Source organism: Vidua chalybeata, chromosome 1 (assembly GCF_026979565.1).
Source record: "Vidua chalybeata isolate OUT-0048 chromosome 1, bVidCha1 merged haplotype, whole genome shotgun sequence".
In the NCBI taxonomy this organism is placed as follows: domain Eukaryota; kingdom Metazoa; phylum Chordata; class Aves; order Passeriformes; family Viduidae; genus Vidua; species Vidua chalybeata.
The window spans coordinates 23,639,381-23,660,564 of record NC_071530.1 but is presented as its reverse complement, the minus strand read 5'-3'; the positions used below and the strand labels follow the sequence as shown (position 1 = coordinate 23,660,564).

Here is a 21,184-nt window from a genome sequence, read left to right as displayed (position 1 = left end):
TCACCCGCCCTCCCCGCGGGCGGCACCGCGGACTCGTCCCTTCGGCGGCCGGGCCGGGGCAGCGCGCCCCGCGGTGCCGCCGCAACCGCCTCGGGGTCGGTGCGGGGGCGCGGAGGGGCCCGCGGGGGAAGGGGTGCCCTCAGGGGGAGCTGCCGGGAGGGTCCCCTCTGCGTCCTGACGAGCAGAGGAGCCGGGCCCCCCTCCCCGCCCCGTCCGCTGAGAGGAAGAGCGGGGACGCGGCTCTCCGCGTGTCCCCCGCCGCCACCCCCCGCCGCCTGCGGGGCGCCCGCGGAGGGGAGCTCGGCGGCGCGGCGGGGGCAGCGGCGGCCGGGGGCGGCCCCGGTGCCCCGCCGTGCCCGGGGAGGGCGAGCACGGGTAAGTTTCCACGCGGCCGCGCCGGGGCAGAGGCCCGCCGTCCCCGCCGCCACGCACGCGCGGCGCCGCTGCCCGCCGCTCGGGGGCGCCCTGCCCGCGGCGCGGGGCGGGAGGGGGCGCGGGCGGCCGCGGCGGCGGCTCGGGGCGGGCAGGGGTCCCCCCGCACAGCGGGCTCGGGCAGGGGTCCCCCCGTACACCGGGCTCCGGGTGGCCCCCACGGCGGCCCGCGCTTGGTGTTGCCCGGTGATGCTGCAGGCGGGGGACGCGGGGCTTCCCGGTGGCTGGGGCGATGCGGTGCGGTGGCAGCTGTGCTGGGAACTGAAGCCGGCGAGGCAGGCAGCCGCCTCCGGCTGCAGCCGGGGAGGAGATTGAGCAGTGGGCACAGGTTTCCTTCAGATTGCGCTTTTCATCTCCAGCTAAGGTGTAAGATCAGCGTAAGTTTGCGGAATAGCCCTCGCGCTTTGTGCTTGAATTCCACTTAAGGGATCCCGGACTCACCTATCTGGGACTTGTTCATCCTAGCGCGGTAAAAATGTGGTGTAGGAGAGGGCTACAGTCCTGGAGGTCACTGTATCGCTGTGTTAAAAAAGGTCAGGGGGAAGGGAGGAATTGATGTGGAGCTTTGTGAGGGGAGAGGGCTTGTCCAGTCCTGCAGAAAGTGGATGAAACTGGATGCAAAAGTGCTTCTGTTCTCCAGCCTCATGCACTCTGCAGCAGAGCATGCTGTTCCTGAAGACATCTTTGACCATGCTGCTTTGCAAAGAGCTGCCAGTGACACATGTAGCAGTATCCAACACTCTTGCTAGTAAATTTGCTAAAGTGCGTATTCCTGAATCTACTTCAGCACACAATGCTTCATAATGTATTATTGTCATCTAAATATGCATGTATTTCGCCTCTTCACAGGCACTTCGTTTTTTGTGATGTGTTCATGATCTGTTCATGAAGGGCTTAGCACAGGAGGGAGCAGACCAAGGCAGAAACCTCCAAATGCTATTATTTACTAGCAAGTGACAGTAATATAGCAAAATACATATACAGGACTCCACCATGTTAAATGAAGAAAGCTTTGAGTCCTGAAATCCTGTCATAAGTTCTTGGACGTATACTTTCTCTCACACATGCCTAGTTAGCTCTGCCATCCCCACCACCCATGTGTCATGGGGTCATCATCTTTACCCCATTCTCACTCAGTAAAACCCCTCAGGATGCTGTTGCTCTGTAGCTGAATGCCTACCTAACCTTCTGCACAGACGTGATAACTTTGTAGTGTATCAGCCAGTCCGGGACGTTGATACATATGTCACCCTCATGGTTCACATCTTCCTTTCCACCATGATTTTGCTTTGCATGTCTGTATTAGCTTAATTTTAGCAGGGTTTGAACAATGCAAAGTCATGAAGTAAACTAAACTAAACTCGCTTTTCTTGCTTGGTTTGTCCTCCAGATTTGTTTGGCTTTACACAGGCAATGCTCCCAAAGACTGTATGATAATTCCTGGTGGCCAAAAGAGGAGGCACATTGTGGCCAGTACAGAAAAGGAACAAGAACAGGAGGGCAAGAGCTTCCTACTGCCTCTCGGCAGAGGTACCAAGTGCACAGCCTTGTCTGCATCCCAGCAAAGTACTGGTTTTCAGGAAGTGAGACTGAGAGCCACCTCGAGGCACTTGGAGAGGAGGAAGAGGACTGGTGCCAGCATGGATAAGGACAGCACAAACCTGGCTGACCAGCAGTATGAATGTGTGGCTGAGATTGGGGAAGGCGCCTACGGGAAGGTGTTCAAAGCGCGAGACTTGAAGAACGGAGGTCGCTTTGTTGCGCTGAAGCGGGTACGGGTGCAGACCAGCGAGGAGGGGATGCCGCTGTCCACTATCCGAGAGGTGGCAGTTTTGAGGCACCTGGAGACATTCGAACACCCCAACGTGGTCAGGTGAGGAAGTGGGACCACTGTCCTGATCAGTGAAGTCCTGGGTTTAGTACATGAATTGGGTGAGCAAGAGTTTGGGGGCATAAAGGGACTGGACACTAGTTTGGGTTTGTGGCTGAAGTGAGCACTAAACTGTGTGCATGGAGTGTGGTTTGAGGTTTCAACAGGCCATGGTGCTGCCTGCCAGACCTCACCTCATCCCTGTGCATTGCCTCCCACACAAACAAACACCCATCTCTAGAGGCATAGGTGTGTGATTTAAGTGTTGGAATGGATCGGCAAGGAGCCATATATATACTATTTCCTCAGGCACGAGAGAAAATGAAAAAAAACCCAACGTCTCCCTGGTTTTGTCTGACCTATTAGTACTGCCAGCTGCAGCAGTTTTTTACCAGCTTTGTTCGTTATAGAAATGGCAAGAATGAGAGCAGTAGTGGAAGGTGCATTCTGCTTTTTTAGATGCTTTTATAGAGAGCTATAGATTATGGTGTTAAAGAGAAGCAACAGCTTAAGACTTCAAGATTTTCAAGCAGCCTTAGGGTTGAGTACTGTTTGGTAGTAATTTTCACCACGAGCTGCTGATTCTGCTACTAAGAGGGCAAAAGTACAGGTGTCAGACCTTGCTCGCAAAATGGTGGCAGTAGCCCTAGGATAGCCTTTCTGTAGCTTTCTGTGTCAGTAGCGTAAATCCTGGATAAACGGCCTGTGCTCTCATTGATAAAGCTAGCCCTACTGTAACCTCTTACATTTTTCTGTAGCTAGAAACCTTCAGCAGCCTGTGAGCATCTTTTATTAAAATTATGAACTTCAAGAAGTAAGTTTCACTTTGCAGATACCCACATTGAAACTGGTCAGCCTCTTGCTGGTGGTGCTATATTAGCAAGAGTATTTCCATTCTTTGTGTTACTTACGTGCATATTACACAGCATAGGAAAACATTTTTGTACTTCACTAACACCAAGACTCTTTCAGTCTTAGAGAAATAGATACTCTAAACTCACAGGTGAATTTCAAAATGCCTTGCACATGTAATCATCCTTTTTTGTAGGGTCTGAGATCAGGGAGTTTTTATTAGGTGCAAGAGGAAAGATGAGACAGAGAATAATATTTAAATTACAAAAGTCAATTGCTAGAGATGAATTCACTTTTGTTCATTTCAAGGCAGCGTAATGTGACAGTCTCCTTTATGTCAAAACTGAATAGGCAAAGTGTATGTGTTCTGAAATGTTGATCATGGAGTGCATGTCATCGGTCTCACTTTAGTGAGCAATGGGACACATACAGGCTGCAGCTCACACTTCCATTGCTCATCAGGCAAATCCACAATTGAGTTAATAAGCATTATCTTGGCTGGCACCTAGTAATGCCAGGGGCTTAGTCAGTATACTTCAAAAGTGGGCATCCTGTGTTTGATCACTGAATCAAGTGACTTGGTTTAGAGGAGCACACACAAAGTTTGTCCTTGGCAGTAGAGGAATAATTGGGAGTTGTCAAAATCTTGGAAATGCAGCCAATCAATTTATGGGAGAAAATGAGGATGTAGTTGTCCAGGTTTAGGCATTTATATATTTGAAAGCTAAATCTTGTTTGGGAATAATTGAACATAATACTTAAGAATTTTTCTACCATTGACATCTTTCCATATGATGTAAAAGATCTTTTTAAGAGCTTTCTAATCTTCAGTGCAGCTAAATGATTGAAATACAGTTCTTGTTTCCAAAGAGCTATTTGATGAATTGACTATGGAACTGCAGGCTTCTTTTGCTTGATCTAAGTGCAATTGAATTGCAACAGAGCATTGCACAAATACACTGAAGTTTCAAATATTTTTACAAACTTAAATGAAAACTAATTCTCTGCATAGCAGTAATTATTTCAACCAGTAATATGAGAATGTAATTTCAATATAAAAATCTGTGAAAGTGTGTTCCAGGTCCTCATAGTGGTGTTGTAAAGCCTGTACCTTTTGCCATAAGCAGCATTTCAGACGCAAGGGGCTGGTTGGTAATGTATCAGGGTGCCTGGGACATTGGTTGCACACCTTTTTCCACAAAAAGGCAGAAGATAAGCAATTTCAAACATTATCTCTTCCAAAATGTGAGGAATGCTATTCAAAGTCTCATGTCCTTTGTCCATATTTTTAACCTGTAAGGCAGATGAGAAGCCCTCTGGAGAGACCAGAATCATATCCTTAAAATGGAAAAAATATTTGAAAACATTTAAATGGCCCAGTTCTCTTACAAAATATGGTAGAAGAGTTTGAAAATTTATTGAAATTAAATATCCATTTTTGTATTATGTAAATGCACTCAGAAAGGAAATATTATAAAAGAAGTTCTGCAATTTTAAGCAGCTGATCTAACTGTACTTACTTATTGAATATATTGTGCTCAAAATATTTTAATTGTTTGGGCATGCATTCTGGAAACTGATATCATGGCCAGGCTAATAAATAAAAACAATTCCAAATTCATTGTCTGCATACTGGATTAAAATATACGTCATTTTCACAGTGCTGCGATAACAGCACAGATATTTAAAACCAAATATTTTTAGGTTTTTTCTGACTATTACAAGCAACTAGCCTGAGAGAACTATGCTGGAACTGCAAATACTGAGTTGTATCTGTTACCTCTGAGTAGTGGCATGTGTGATCCATGAGTTGCTCAATGCAAACCAGCAGCCATTCAGTGAGTCAAGATTTAGACAGACTTTGTACACATGAGCTGCACAGGCCCTGTGCTCCACTGTGGTATTCTGGCATCAGCTGACAGCAGAGATCACAGGCCACATGAACTTAGGCTGAGTGTCATTTTCAACTCAAATGGTAGCCCTAGACTTCTCCAGAGAGTGCAGTAAGGATCTCAGCAGCCCAGGGCTTCTCTGTTGCCATGAAGTGGTGCTAAATGTGGAGAACAGTTTGGTAAGGAAAGACCCAGTAGTCATAGGTAGAGCTCCATGGCTTTGATGGTCATAGAACCAGGATTCAGGACTAGCAGTGCTACTCCAGCCCAGGTTTGTCATAACAATTACAGAATCACTTCCTCTGAGAAATAGTTAGAGCCAAAACTGGTTTCCAGTGCTTGGCACTAGGGTTGGAAGAGAGTTTTCTCAGTAAGGGAGAGATATCTAAATAGCACAGAATAATTGTAAACAAAATATTTATCATATTTTTCCGTACTACTGCTTGCTAATTATGAGAGCTTTGTTTTTTGTTCCTTCGTTTGAAGTCTGTAATTTCCATATTTGTACAATGAAGAGATGCATTTTTTGCAGCAGAGTTGCTTTTGCAAAGATTGATAATGAAATTATATAAGACTTCACTGCAGAATAAAGCAACACAGGGTGCAATAAAAGCATCAAAGGGAAATACAACCTTCATCAGAATAGTGTTGGTAATGAAAATCTCTGTACTGTAATGGAAATAAGGTGGACCGATCTAAAATTTTGTAAGACTGTTAAGAATAGTGTATAGAAAGGCATGGGGAAAAGGCAGTTAAAATAACTGCCATGTGCTTAAAATCCTTTCCTGTTCACATTTACCCTTTTTACAGAGCTCCTCTCTGCCAGGACACCTTACTCTATTCTATTTATTTTCACAAAACAAAGTTAAAAATAGAATCTCCAAGAGTAAAGCTTACTGTAAATCATTCTGAAAATAGCTATGTCATAGGCTTGAAAAAATCCCTTGTAGCTGGTAGGGTGATCAAGGTGCTCCTCTAGCTCACCTTTCAGATGTAATGCTTTAATAAAACTTTAATATATACAGTAGGTAAATCTGTCAAAAGTTGGTCCAGCAGTTGTATAGCTTAGTGCTGCTTTAGTTGGGAAGAATGAAATACATGTAGATGTAGACAAAGAACCAACTTTGCCAGGAATAAATGACCTATTAGATTCAGGAAATTCCTGTGTGTAAAACCCTGCTGCAAGATATCTGTAAAAATTCTTCTTGTGATTATAATGCTAAATTCAGCTGTATCTTGAATTCATTTTATCTCTCTCCTGCTGGTAATTAGATGAATAATTTCCCCCATATCTTAATCATCATGAAATTGTGAATTTGCACTCTGGGAAGGTGATATGCAAGATGGACTACTGTAGTTCTTGGCATGCTTGTTTTCTATCATATTTATATTTAACAGTTTTAATAGCAGTAAGCCTTAAGCAAATTGAACAAAAATGCAAAGCTGTGTATTTTGCTTCCTATCTCATAACTTTTCTTTTATAAATACAACTTCTTCGGTATTGTCATGGTTTAATAACTGTTCAATTTTTAAATAGCTGAAATTATATTGAATGTGACCTATTAAAATATAATCTAGTCCGTGTTGTTATTTCAAAGGTAAGTGTCAGAGATCTTGCCATTCAAAGTGATCATAGCCATGTAAGAATTAAAGGTCTTGATTCTCTCTTTCCTGTTACTTTGCAGAGTATGTGCCCCAGCTCCTTGACTTAGGTTCAACAGAATGATCCACCTAGCTGGAAGTCTGAATCTCTTCCTCATTCTTTTTTGTATACAAATCAGTGGAGGGAAACACAGTAATTATGACTACTTGCACAATTATGCCATGTTCAAGTTTTTATGTTATTTTATATCCATTGAGGTATAAATGGCGCTATAAACTGCTCTCTGTAGCACAGCAGTCATGTCATGCTGCTTTTTCCCTGCTTTTTCAGTCCAGTGGTCCATGCTGTGTCTCTTGGTTTGCACTTGAGTGCTTGGTGGAGCCGCTCAGCTGATTGCCTTGGCAAGGCCACCTGAGTGTTGGGGAGAGAGGCTGGCGCACGCGTCGCTCCCCATCCCTGCGTATGCTGACGTAAAGACCAACACTTGCTTGACCTTACTCAAGGTCCCAGAAGTGTATCAATGGCTTGGGGCTTAAAATTTCTTTTTACTTAGAAGGTATTTTTATGTGTCTTGATGTTCCCTGTCTGACCAGGTACAGCATTCAGAACATACAGTAGCAGATTATTAATACCTAGTTAATCTTTTGCAAGACAATTTGAACATGTAATTTTTTTTGCTTTTTTCTGTTTTTTAAACTGAAATTATGGGCAAACATACAGAGGGAAAAATTTCAAAGGCAGTAGCTAATTTTATTTCTCTTCCTAATTTTTGGTGATGCTGATGTTGGCTTCTGGTTTTATTACTGTACTGTTAATAAGTTGAAAGGATGATCTTCTCAAAATCATTGAGATGTTCCATCCTGTCAAGTGAAACATTTCTATTTTAGGGGGTGTTTTTCTCTAGTGAATTCTGTTTCCTTCCTTTTTTTTTCTGCCAAGCTAATCTTAAACTTCTAGTCTGTGAGGTCATTCTTGCACATCAGCAGTGTGCTGTATTGTATGATACAATTTGTTTTTGTGTAGCATCACTCAGTATGACATCTGGCAAGCCCCTAGAGACAAAGAAATGGTGATCTTTGCATTGCTAGTTAGAAAGATTGTCTTGCACACAGAAAGAGTAAAATAAGATGCAGGGATGGAGTGGAGCAGAAGAAACTGAACTTGAAACTTGCCAAGTATTTGTGTGGCAGATGAATCTCAGCTGAGGTAGAAATGGTGGATCAGTAATGGGAAGGAAAAACTGAATGACCTTCAGAGTCAGTTTTAGTCTCACACAAACAGGATCATCTTCAAGGCAGATGTGATGACGGGAAATGCCTTGGCAAGGGAAAGGCATTTCCAGGCTGGAGAGCAGTTTTGGTCAGAAGGCAAGGGAGATCATCCGTGTACTGACTGGCCACTGCAAGGGACACTGCAAAGGTCTTGGGGACGAAGGGACTGGAAATATTGGCTTCTCTGATGGCTGGAGGGCAAAGGGAAATGTTGTGGTTGCCACTGAGCAGGGCACATAGGACTTGGAGAATTTTGTTGTCAGAGGACATTGGGCAGAGAGTGGACATGAATGCTGGCCTGTCATCATCTGCTTGCAGCCTTATGAATAAACATCTACAGGGTAGACAAGGATATTCTTGCCAATCATATGAATAGTTTGTTAGTTATGCATGCGATGATTTAGTTTCAATACATGATCTGGCAGAAACAGGACAAGATAAGAGCATGTCAGGAAGGAAGGATTGAGTATGGAATGGACTTCTGAGTCCTGGGAAATTCAGTTTCTGAGTGAGTACAAGAAAGACCATTTAAAAAAAGTATTTTATCTCATTCTAAATCTAAGTTTTTTACAAAAAAAGCATGTTTCCAGTCTTTGTATGAGTAAATGTTAGTCATTTTAGATTATGTCCAGTGCTCCCTTCCTTCTTTAAATCTGTGGATGGTTATGTCTGTCCTGTTCTTGAAGAGATTTAGCCTTGCTGGGCCCTGCGTGGAAGGGAAAACCAACTTCTTCCACCACAGCCATTGCTGATGGCAGGCTCTGACTTCCAGGGAATGGAGAGGGTCCAGGATTCAAAAGGACCTGAGCCTTGAAAAGGTTTAGATGCCAGAAGAGAGAATAGTCCACACTTACAGACAAGGTCTGGGGTAGATTCATTAGGACTTTCCAGTTTGCTTTATGGTACTCACTTCTGCTTCAGAGCAGAGTGAAGAGAAGTTGCTTGCTGTCCCAGGGATTAAAAGTGCAGGCTGGACCTGGAGTCTGTGACTTAGCAAAGCACTGACTAAGTCACTCAGGTGGACTTGGTGGGATTTAAACTATTGTTTGAAGCTTAGCACAGGTCTAAGTGCATTATTAAATAGAAATAGCTATGATACTAAGAATGTACTGAATTTCAAAACATCTTTCTGGATAGAGTTCAGGGACAATATACATCAGAATACGAATCACAGATAGTGATTATTATTAATGTATTAGATTAAAGCCTTATTTCTAGAGAATATTTCTATTAGAAGTTAAAATGAATCATGCAGAATAAGTAATATAACTATTCTGACAGAATAGTAGAATGAATTTGACATGAGTGATTATTTGTCATTGTAATAATTCTTAGGTGATGTAATTTAGTTCTGAAGTTTTAAAATTATTCTATGAAGTTTTGTAACAGTAAGTAAAATAGAAGTTGCGGATCATTCCAAACTTCTATATGTAGAGGATTTAGTTTGATTGGTATGAAATCTAGTTATTTTCCAGTATTGCTGAACAAGTTGATTATTAATGATCTAACAAATTATCAGAAGGTGTGTCCATATAGATATATAAATAAGCTGTGGTTTTTCTTTTAAAAGAGAGAAGATTTCTCCACTTATACCTGTTCTTCATATCTTCTTATATTCTGAAAAATACTTCTAATTATGCAGGCATGATTATTTAACAGGTATACCTTTAAAGAGTTTGGAATTAATGAATAAACCTCTTCAGAATTTTCCAAGTAGTGTTTTTTCCCATCATGTCCTTTGACATTTGCCATTTGGGAAACTGCTGTGTGGGAAGCTTTTGATGAGATGATCATCAAAGAATGGAAACGTGACTGTTGATTTCCGAACTCTTTTCAAAGTACCTCATTGCATCCAAAATTGTTGTATTGATTTTTATATTTATTTACCCTTTACCTTTGAAAATTTGTCCCATCATTAGAAAAAAAAAAAGAAAATTGCTAAATAATTCCTTTAAAATCAGACTTTAAGTTTCTAACAACACGGTTGTGTTTTCTTTAGGCAGAATAAAAAATGTTTTATATGAGTAGTAAGAAGCTCTTTCATGTGATGCTTTAGATGTCTTTTTAGGGTTTCAGAAGAAGATGGGTTTCTATTCTCTGAAGTATCTCACATAATTTTTAGGATGAGGTGAATGTTTCTCACACCTAAATACAGGGTGTACCAATTTGCTGGTATTGGTAGAGTTGCCCTTGGGTGGGTTTCCCATGACATACCTAGCAAATAATCTATGAGCTTAGCAGGAAGTTCTGTACTGTTTTAAAAGGGTTCATACCAACACTGACTGCTTATTACTCTGAATTATCATTAACAGGTGACTGATCTTCTCTTAATAAAAGAAAATAAAAAACTAACTCAGACATGAATTCATCTTTACAGGAATTTCCTGTATTTAATGACTGAAAATTCAGTTCTAGTGTAGATGAATCATACTGAGTTTAAATGAAACCTATTGAGTTTAGACTTTTGAAACATTAGTCAGTGCAGAATATTACCTATTTTGATAGAAACAGAGAAGTGAAGTGAGAAATAGAATGGAAAAGCCTGTGTGATTTTTTTCCTCTCTTTTATGTGAAACTTTGGCTAGTCTTTTAATATCTATTTGAAGTGTGGTCAGTGTGGTAAATTGCTGTTTAGAATACCAGAGAACTCCCTTTTCCCTGAAATCAATTAATTATAAACTGAAAATTTCAGTACTTTGTTCACTGTTTCTTAAGTTAGCATATTTCTGGGAGCTTTCTGTGATCGTAATTCCTAGCTGCACTAGTGCTTTTGTTTCTCTTCATCTGTGGAGCCAGGCCTCTACTGTAAGGATAGAATTCTATCACTTTTTTTTTCCACATTTGATGTGGTATTTTGCATACAGCTGCAGAGTAGACAGTTACCTTTGAAAAGAACATTTGGCTGGTTTAATTTGATTAGAGCAAACCACCTCAATCATTACTGAACTAAGACCGTTTTCACTTTAACTTGGCTGTAGGAGTTGGGAATGCACGGACTGTGCTTAGATGTTTGGGGGAGGACTCATTTGGGTACACAGCTACTGCTGAAGTGAAACAACCTTAGAGGACCTTGCGTACTCTGCTCTTTCCCAATAAAAAGGGAGGGCTGTGAAACCACTGAATGTCACATTTAACTTCCCCTCATTGTGACAAGGAATTGAATTCCTTTTCTACAAAAAAAAGTTGGAAATATTTAATGCACAGAAATACAGAATCATACATTTTTTAAAAACACCATGATACTAAAAACATACATAGGATATGAAAGTCTTACATTTACAACATATTTAAAACATGCCTAGCAACAGTATTTTGAATAAAGTTGTAATAAAATCCAACATATAAATAGAAATATGGTGGAATTCTCATAGACACATTATATCCAAGTTAAAATTGAATCCCTTTTAGTAAGTCTCAGTAAGATTCCCACTTTTTTTTCGTGGAGTTTTGATTTTCTACCCCTTCCCTCATACAAATCTATTGGGGTGGTTTTTTATGTTGCATATTAAAGATCAAATTAGATACTTAAGATTCACAGTACTATGTATTCTGTATGATTTTTGCTTTTCAATTTCTCTCACTGATGATCACATAATTTACCTTGAAAAACTCTCGTGGCTGTCTAGAATATAAATATGTCGCATAATAAATGACAGATCTTCAATAAATTGTAGTCACCTGGTGTTCTGTAGAAAATACAGTTCTGATCTTTAGGTGCCATGACTTTGTGATAGTGTATTATCATACAATATTTTAACTAGAGGATTACAGCTGAAGGAAGAGTTTTTGCTTTTTCTTGCATTATGTTCCGAAAAGCAATATGCATAGTTAGCTGTTCATCTGTGTCATCAGCCTCACACTTGCTGCTAATGGCAGAATTGCATACACATCTTCTAGCTAATCCAAGAATCAAGCTGCAAATTTAGGGCTTGAGTTTCCACCGGGGAATTGAAAGAGCTACACTGATTCAAACAGCTTTGGTTGTTCAAATCATGAAGTCCTAATGTTAAGATGAACAGAAATGGATTAGCACAGGCAGACTGTGAAGAGGTGTCCCATCAATCATGCATGTTTGAGACTTCACCATTTAGAGTTTAAGTGCTCCAACTATTGAGTTCACCAGACTGGGATATAACAATTCATTAGGTTTTTCACTGACGTAGTTTTAGCATGTCTGCTGACCCATTTCACTCCTAATTACGCTCCCTTTTTGCACCACAAATAATTCCTCTCTAACTCAGTATGTATCCTCTGAAATACTTGATGCCTACTTCTGTGTTGTCACTTAAGCATCTTGTACAATGTTATCTCTCAAACTCCAGGTTGCATCACAGATACAGTGATTTCAGTGCAGTGTACATCTCCTTTCTTCAAGGGCAAATGCTTCTAGTGCAAATGCTTCTGGAGCTACAGTTAGAGACTTTGCTGTACAGTATTGAAGTTTATGTCTAATGTTACTAACACAGCTCTAGAACCTTTATTGCTGGTTTCCAGGTTCTTTCAGGACAGTGAAAGTCAATGACCTATATTCCTTCTCTGTGCTAGGAAGTAGATTATAAAGTGAATCTCGTTTTGCCGACTTCACCTATCAACATACTTTGTATTTGTGAACTTTATGACATAGAGATTAGGCAACATCTGCACTTTAATTAGTTTGTTGTTTATCCTTAGATAACCTTCTAGATTGTTAATGGAGATAGGCCTACCCACTGATCTCTGTGGTTTCCTCGCAGACATCTTTAATCAATTTGTTGCCTCGCTGTTTATCTCTGCTTTTTATAAAATGCTGAGCAACAAGTTTTGATCAAAGCAGTAATACCCATATCCAGACAGATTGGAATCAATGACTGTAGTCTGAAAATTAGAATGATATGTCTCATTAAACTTAAGGCAGAGCCCAGACAAGTTAATACTTCTGCAAAACTGAGCACCTATATCTTCTTATTGCATAGAATCCCATTCAGCCTACTGCCTTTATGTTTGTAGCATAGTTTAAAAAAAAAAAAAAAGCATTACCTGGCATTTCTCAATTCTCTGTTGCTTATTATTCATATTGTCTCTATTCTTAAGAACTCAAGAAGGTTTTATTACTTTTAAATTTTATTTGGTCAGATTAAAACGTTGTTTAGAGATGTCTGTTATTTCAGAAGTAAATATTTGTACGGAAGTGAAAAAATAAAGCATTGAGACTGGAACTGAGGATCATGGCAGTACAAGAACAAGAACAGTTAGGATTTGCACAGAAGAGACAGGTAATCCATTTGACTAAAAATGAAAGGTATTTGTGGATATAGATAAATGGCAGACAGGTGAATGACATTGATGAGGGAGTTTTCTTAGAAGATATTTAAAGTATATTGGAATATCCCAAATCAAAAGGCTGTTGTGATGTCTGTAAGAAAATATAGTTCAAAGAGTGATTGGTCTCCAGTAACCAAAGTTAAGAGTAAACAAGACTATGCTACAGAATCAAAGCTTAAGTCATGAAAAGCGGATAATCTTCTGCTGTCCTGTACATCAATGAAAGGATATTGAGCCTGTGATTTCAGAAGAAGCTGCAAGTAAACTAAGTTCATGAAAATACTCATAAAGCACAATTTCACCACTCTTCATAGTAGACAAAGTTTAAAGACAAGTAGACAAGATTTAAAGACAAAACAGAGATAAAATAAATGAAGTAGCTCTTCCTGGAATATAAAAAAGAGAGATCACTCTCTGCATAGCCTGAAGTGACTTTCAAGAGCTGATTTAAGAAATTCTAATAGTCAAGACACACAGTCATAGTGGCCACAATAATTAAGTCTGACATTTTTTGGACAAGGGATGGTTCCCAAACTTGACATAGTAACAATAGGCTTTAGAATAGAGAGATTAAGAAACAAGAAGTAATCAAAAATTCAGCAGTCAAGAGGAATGATATGAAAAGTCTTAGATTTGAAATGGTGGGTACTTAAATAGAGAGTTACAGCAGCACTGTTTTTGTCACTTGAATCATACACCATTCCTTGACATCCATGCTCTCTCCAGTCACTAAAATCCTGGCTGCTGTTTGGATCTATATCCTCCTCGTGGGTGCTAGATACAGCAGGACAGTTTAAGGGTATTGGGTTCTTAAACACTCTGGAGGAATGGGCGGTGTTCAAGGAAGACAACAGACTTTCTTCACCCTTTTTATGGCTGTGCTCCAGTGTATCATGATGGATTCACTAAAGGTACATGTAGCCATGCGTAACAAGATAGGGATGTGAGATAATTGTGATTAGACACTTTATTCATCTGAATATTAATAGTGTAGTCCAACTCAGTCATTCAGGGTCTCCTCATAGTGAGTGCAGAGTGAGCATGTGCTTTAGGAGAATAATTCATCCAACTCACCCTCAGTGCCCATGCTGGAGTACAATGAATTGCTCTCTGGAAATGCTCATTTGACTCTACAGGGAGCCCAGGTGGACAAGCTTGAGAAGTCGGCCCAGCGGGAGTCTCGTGAGGTTTAACAAGACCAAGTATTGGTGCTGCACCTGGGTCAGGGCAACCCGCAGTATCTACACAGGCTGGGGCGTGAAGAGATTGAGGGCAGCCCTGTGGAGAAGGACCTGGAGGTGCTGGTAGATGAAAGGCTGGACATGACCCATCCATGTACAGTCACAGCCCAGAAGGTCAAAGGTGTCCTGGGCTGCATCCAAAGCAGTGTGGCCATCAGGGCTAGGGAAGGGATTCTGCCCTTCTGCTCTGCTCTGGTGAGAGAGACCCCACCTGTAGCCCTGCATTCAGCTTTGAGGTCCCCAGCTCAGGAAGGACATGGACCTGTTGGAGCAAGTCCAGAGCAGGGCCGCTAAGATGGTTAGAAGGATGGAACACCTCTCCTGTGAGAGAAGGCTGAGAGATTTGTGTTTGTTCAGCCTAGAAAAAAGAAAGCTTTGGGATGACCTACTTGTGTCCTTCCAGTACTTGAAGGGAGCCTACAAGAATGAAAGAGAGGGACTTTTTACAAGGGCTTGTAATGACAGAACAAGAGGGAACGGCTTCAAACTGAAAGAGGGTGAGTTTAGGTTAGATATTAGGAAAGATTTCTTTACTGTGAGGATAGGTGACTCACTCAGCAGGTTGCCCAGAAAAGTGGTGGGTGCCCCATCCATGGAAGCGTTCAAGGGCAGACTGGATGGAGCTAAGCAACCTGGTCTAGTGAAGGGTGCATGGTAGGGGGATTGGAGGTAGATGATCTTTAAGGTCCCTTGCATCCCAAACCAGTTTTTATAATTCTAATGGAGAGTGGCCACCCACCTGTAGCTTACTCAATCTCAATGAGATTAATGCCAGTCAGTAAAGTTTGAAGGTGAAAAGTGGAAGTGCTATTAGAGAGTTGGTACAGTAAATAACAGATGGCATAAAATCAAATAGGAAGTTATTTTGGGTGTAGGTGAACAAAAAGTTAGTATAGAAATCAGAGGGTTCTTGGATTACAAGAATTTAGATGGAAGATGAAATGTGTATTATAGGAGAATTTTTTTTTTAACCAAAGTCTATTGTACGTGGATCGTTGGTAAGAACTTGTACAAGGCACTTGTTTTTATCACTTGGCAAAATTTACACACTTTCTGTAATAGGAGAGCATTGGTCTCTGTGAAATTTACTGGCTTCAGACTGTCTACTTCTAGTTTGTGTTTGGAATTAAAGTGCTGATAGTAGCAGGGATGGATGGGCATTGCCTGCTTACCCTGCACCCAATTTTGAGCTCCAGGAGAAGCCATTTTGGTCAAAAATTGTTAGTGTTCTACAAGAGACAAAGTAGCTCATGATGTGTGTTACTCATGCGGTCTACAAGTAGTTTAAGGCACCTTTCAAAGCTTTCTCAGTTGTGGTTTCACTTTTTGTCATTACTCTTCACTCTACCATACTGATCTCATAGAGGATTTGCCACTAAGTGGGTTTATTATGTCATTATTGAAAAAATTTTGATGCTGCACATAGTTTAATTGCCTCAATTTAATTTTGGGCAAATTGCACGGTTGTACAATTGCAAATAGTTGGAAAACTCTCGTGACTAACTTGCATTCCAGTCTGAATTATCCCAAGACCTGAGTTTTTGTAAAGCAGGATGCTATACCTTTATCTCTTGGAATAATTTTGGGGGAACTTCAATTTTTCCATAAACTCAAAACATGTCAGCCCACATTGCTCAGTAATAGCTTTCAAAATCAAAATCAGTCAGTCAATACTGCTAAAAGATTCTGCTCCATGATTTTTTATGTGAATTGTCTGTTTTATAATTTGACATAACAGGCTTGAAAACAATTTTGTTTATTATGGATCTACTAAGACAATGTAGTAGTAGTAAAGTAAATAATCTACTCTATTAAGCTGTTCGGATATGCATTACACATGTGGGTGTATGTGGAAAAGGAAAACCATGAAAATGTCAAGATTTGACTCCATTTGACTTGAGAATTACTATTTTGTAACATAGATCAGGATTGTTAGACATTTATTGCCTGTGCTTTAAAAATGTGTGAACAGTTTTCTTTTTTAAAGTGTAGAAAAAATGGAAAGGGGATATGGGCAAGTCAGGGAAAAAGCCATCCCAAAAGCTAATGGTTTTTAAAAAGTTTCATGACATTGAAAATTGGAACAGGGAACTGAAATGCCATCTCACTCTTAAGTATAATAAAATAGTACATTTTATTTAATGTGTTCTGGAAAGAGTAAATATAAATTATAAATCCTAATGTCAGTGGCAAAGAGCCCAGGCATCTTTTGGCAACTATTGGCTTAACCTCACCTGGGCAGCGGGCAACTGAACAGGGAATGTCAGTGTTTAAAAGCAGCACTACTTGTTTTTTTAATAGATGGCTTTTTTCACCTCTTGTTCGCAGTACAAATACATATTTTTAAGGGCTTTAGAGAATATTTAGATGATGTGATTATGTATCTCCTTTAATACTTCTTAAAAGTTTTCAGTTCTTGCAAAATTCAAGGTCACTTCAATTTTTCTTCTTTCAAGAATGAAATTGCCATCCCTTATTAGCATTAGTCAGTCAGTTTGAGAACTCAGTCATCCCAAAGCACATCCCTTATACAAAAATATTGCAATAAATTTGTCAGCTTTTAAATGGAGGCTAGTTTTGAAAAGTATGTGGAGTTCTTGAAGTAAAACTAAAATTTTCTGAATGAACATGGCTTATCATGGCTTTTCTAATATATTGATCACTATTATTTTCACAAGCCTGAAGAAATGTTCTTTTGCTTTCAAAGATAGAAATCCATGTCACTTCTCTGCCTTCTGTGGTGAAATTGTGTGAACTGTACTGCATTTAGATCCGTAGTCATACACCATAAGTGCTTGCATCCAGAGGTAGCCATAGAAATGAAGACTACCGTGTCTGCCTGGATTTAGCAAAAAATAAAGCTTTACTTTATATGTTTCTTCCAATGGACTTGAGACAGCTATTTGTCAGTCAAATATTTTTATAATCAAGAGACAGATTCTTACGTTAGAACATCTAGATGCCAGTTGTGGTGTTTGAAAACCAAAATATGCCGGCAAGTAGGTAAGGGAAATCATTGGATAGTTTGTTTTTCTTTACAGAAAGTCACTTCAATTCCGTGATAACTCAGAAAGCAGCAGAATGGACCTTTATAAAATGTGTGAACTAAGTCACTTCTAAGTGGAGACAGCTGGGGTCTATTTAATATCCTGTGTAAAATGGTAGCGGTCAGCTTCCTGGAGTAACTTAGGAATTTTATTTTATGAATATCCTACTGCTTCAGGTACCTGGGGTGATGGAAAGTCTCTCAAACTGAAGTGCACCATAAGGAAGAGCTCCAGGGCTGGAGCTTTCCTAGCTCTTCATTTTCTGTGGAACAGTGGGAAGCATCTTGTGGCCTGCAGTATCTACATTCTCGATGTAAATGTCTTTTGTGTGAGTGCTTGTTAATGCTGGCAACTAGTCTCAGTTTTTTCTTCCAATCTTATATTGCCATTTAGGCTTTAGGATATTAATTGAAAATCATTGAGAATCTATGAGACTTTGGAAAACAAGTGATTCCCGAATGTACTGATTACCCTGAATACATGATTGTTTTGTAATTTGGGATATTTGTTCCTAAATCACTTAACTTATCTTGACAGTTTTATGATTTTTTTTTTTTCCATGCAATTAATGGAGACACATCTTTACTGTCTAAGGTCTTACATTCCCTTAATGTGTTCCCTGTACCTATTCAATTTAATTAGTCCTTGAGTTTAGAATCTTATTTTATTTCCTGCCTCCTTCTATTCCATCATGTGTTGGACATATCAGTGGAAAAAAATTATCTTTGTAGGCTAGTATCACTGGGAACTTCACTCACACAAAAGTTCAGAAGTTATATGATATAGCAATTGATAAAATTGGTAGTTTAGTGACACCATAATTAAATACATGTGGTGCGGTGAGCCTGAAGATTCACATTAAAAATTGTACTTTACTAATGATGTCCAATATGATTACATACTTTTCATATTTGTGACAATTTGTCTTTTTCTTGACTACTTTTTTAAGTTGAAGATAAAGACAAGCAGTAGAGTAGAACTAAGAGGACTAAGTGTTTCTGTTAGATTCTGTTAGATTTCTGTTATATTAAAGGTGAAGATTAGGGGAAAAAAAGTAGTGTGTCACTGGAATAGGCAGGCTGACCACAGAAAAGGCTTTTGTAGACTGTGATAGTTCTGTGGGGCTTGTATGGTGTGCACCATTGCCTGTTTAGTCAACTCTACAAAGGCTTAAGACCATCAGCTGTGGTATTTTTGTGCTGTTTCTCCAACAGAGGTAAACAGGGTGAGTGCGGAGTGCGGAGTTTAGGGATGGAATATAGGAAATAATGAGGAGCATCTCCTTCAGCCCTCATTGTGTCTTGACTCATTCTTGACATTAAAGCAATTACATTAATAAAACAATTAATATATGGCTTAGAAAGGGTTAGAACAATTTTTGTCTCAGCCAATATTTATACTCCAAAGTGAGAAAGGTGGTTCCTGGTGTAGGGAATAGTGTAAGAGCGGGACAGACCTGAAGCGATAATTCCTGGCAAATTAAGGCTCTCAATGACTTCTCTATGATCTGCAGTAATCCATGTCCACTGCTTTGTAAGTCCTTGCAGCATTTGCAAGCAGATGGGAGCCAGCCCCGCCTCGCTCCCAGGCAGATGCCTCCTGACTCCACTGATGCCATGAGCTGGCTAGCGGCCACAAAGCCATGCTAGCCATGCCAGCCACCGGAACCTCAGCCGGGCTCAGGGCTCCGTCAGCTTGGCCCGGACCCACACTGTCTGCCTGGGCATCATGGAGCACACCCTGCTTTGCTGGCACCACCTGGGTACATGGGCCTTGTTTTCATTTGCCTTCATGTAAAAATGTTTTAGTGCTCCAGGAACCAGACCTTGTTTTGCCAGATTTATTACGGTTTGCTCATTTCTTTCAGAAATGTGAAAGATGATGTCTGCAAAACAATCAAAAAGCAGTTCTGCCATGTGTTTACATCTGACGTAAACTGTAATTTACAAAATGCTGAATTTATTTCAAAACTACCCATGTATTAAAATGTAAACCTTCATCTCATGCTGCTGAAAGACATCCCAAAAGAAATAGTTGCCTTTGCCTTGTAGTAATAAAACAGTCGAATAAAATTTATTGCCAGCTCAAAATGCTACTAACACCTCATTTTCATTGCCAAACTCTTAAAATAATCTTTAATTTGTTTTCTTTTACATATGTGTGCAAGAGTTTAAAGGAAATACTTAGAGAGCTGTATAGCCTGTAGAATACTTCATTCCATGTGCATTAATCTTTAAATGGTTGACTCCCTGTGCCATGTAAACTGGCTAGAAAGGGAGGAAATGTGTATCAGACATCTTACCTTAAGAACTGGAGGATGACAGCACCTGAGAACCTTACAAAAATAGATAATTTTGGTTTTCTTTACATGTGCTATGAATTATTAAAAAAAAAAAAAGCTTGATAGAAGAAATTACAAGACAGGCAAGGACCTTGCATGGCCACATGTGAATGGCCACAAATGGGAAAAAGACCACTATGATGTCCAACTCTTAAAACACTTGCAAGATATAGTTCTGATTAAAGATGTAAGGAATTTGCATGCTAATGGAAAAAAGGATCCCTTTTTATGTATCCAGTGTTTAAGAGCAATTGCCCCCAGCTAAATTTATTAAGCCAGAAGAATCTTGTAAATTTCTATTGAAGATTTATTAGTCCCATTTGTTTCTGTTCTTCAGAACATGAATATTAAACTCAGTCCTGCAAGTTTGTCACAGGTGAAACTCCCTTTCACATTAAAGGGAATTCTGGACCTGTGCCAAAGCTAGTTAAATAAATGTACCAATTTCATGAGGCCTAAGTAAAGGTTTTTGTATGTTGAGCTTTTTAGGATTGATCCTGGTCTTTGAAGGTTGAGTAAATAGGGCAGAGGTGTTTTTAGTGCCTTTTTTTTTTTTTTTCTTTTTACTTGTCTCCCATTTTGTTTTAACTTCTACACGGAAAAAATATTTTAAAGTAACTTCAGAAATGAACAGAACAGAATCTGCATTCCTACCAAGTAAAATGGACTAGTTACAATCTTTCTGGGAAAGAATAGTATCTTCTAAATTCAGTTAAATTAAAGCATTTTGTCTAAGTCATTTAGGCATCTTCCACAGCAAGCAGGGAGAGATGGTACCCTCCCCAGAGTGATTCAGTCAACTTGCTTCTGTCCCCTGAATAAATGAAGACCTACGTGACCCATTCAAACTAACCCCCAATCGCTGAGTAGCTCCATCGCAGAAGTTGTATCTCTTCCATGGAAGCTGAGAGGAGAACTCGTTGCTTCACAAGCTGTGCAGGGCTGTGGTGTGGATGGATGGTGTTTGACCTGACTGATGATGGCTAGCCAAAGACTGCTATGTTGAATGAAGTTGATAGTTTTCTTGCAAGCCTTAAAGTACTCTGCAGTCCATTCGTTTTGAGACTTTGGTTTTAGAATAAATATCCTCTGACACTTTTTCTCATAAAATTATCTATTTCTCTGCCACTCAGTTTTTCTGTTACATCTGCAACTTAAAAAGAAGAGGGCGATGTTTATGTGTGTAGATCTGGCTTCTTCAAAAAACCTGTCCAGATCGTGTTTGTTTTTCTTACCCATGTGAGCAATTGCCTTTGTATTTTGATTTTTGGAAATCAGCTGAGTGCTGTTTACTTTTGGGCAGATGGGATGTTATTGGTAGCATGTGAAGTAGT

The 21,184-nt window shown here is 40.0% G+C and overlaps 1 protein-coding gene across 2 annotated transcripts in view; it reads left to right on the top strand.

Annotated features, from left to right (window-relative positions):
- The window catches only part of CDK6 (cyclin dependent kinase 6), a 135,948-nt gene that overhangs the window by 344 nt on the left and 114,420 nt on the right, over positions 1-21,184 (top strand). Inside the window, exons 1-2 of one of the 2 annotated variants that reach the window (XM_053939312.1) lie at positions 334-375; positions 1,823-2,305. In XM_053939312.1, the coding sequence (XP_053795287.1) occupies positions 1,863-2,305 (443 nt within the window). In that variant the 5' untranslated portion in view covers positions 334-375; positions 1,823-1,862. Of the gene's footprint in view, positions 1-333; positions 376-1,822; positions 2,306-21,184 lie in introns of those variants that run through there. The other variant, XM_053939305.1, reaches the window with a different exon arrangement.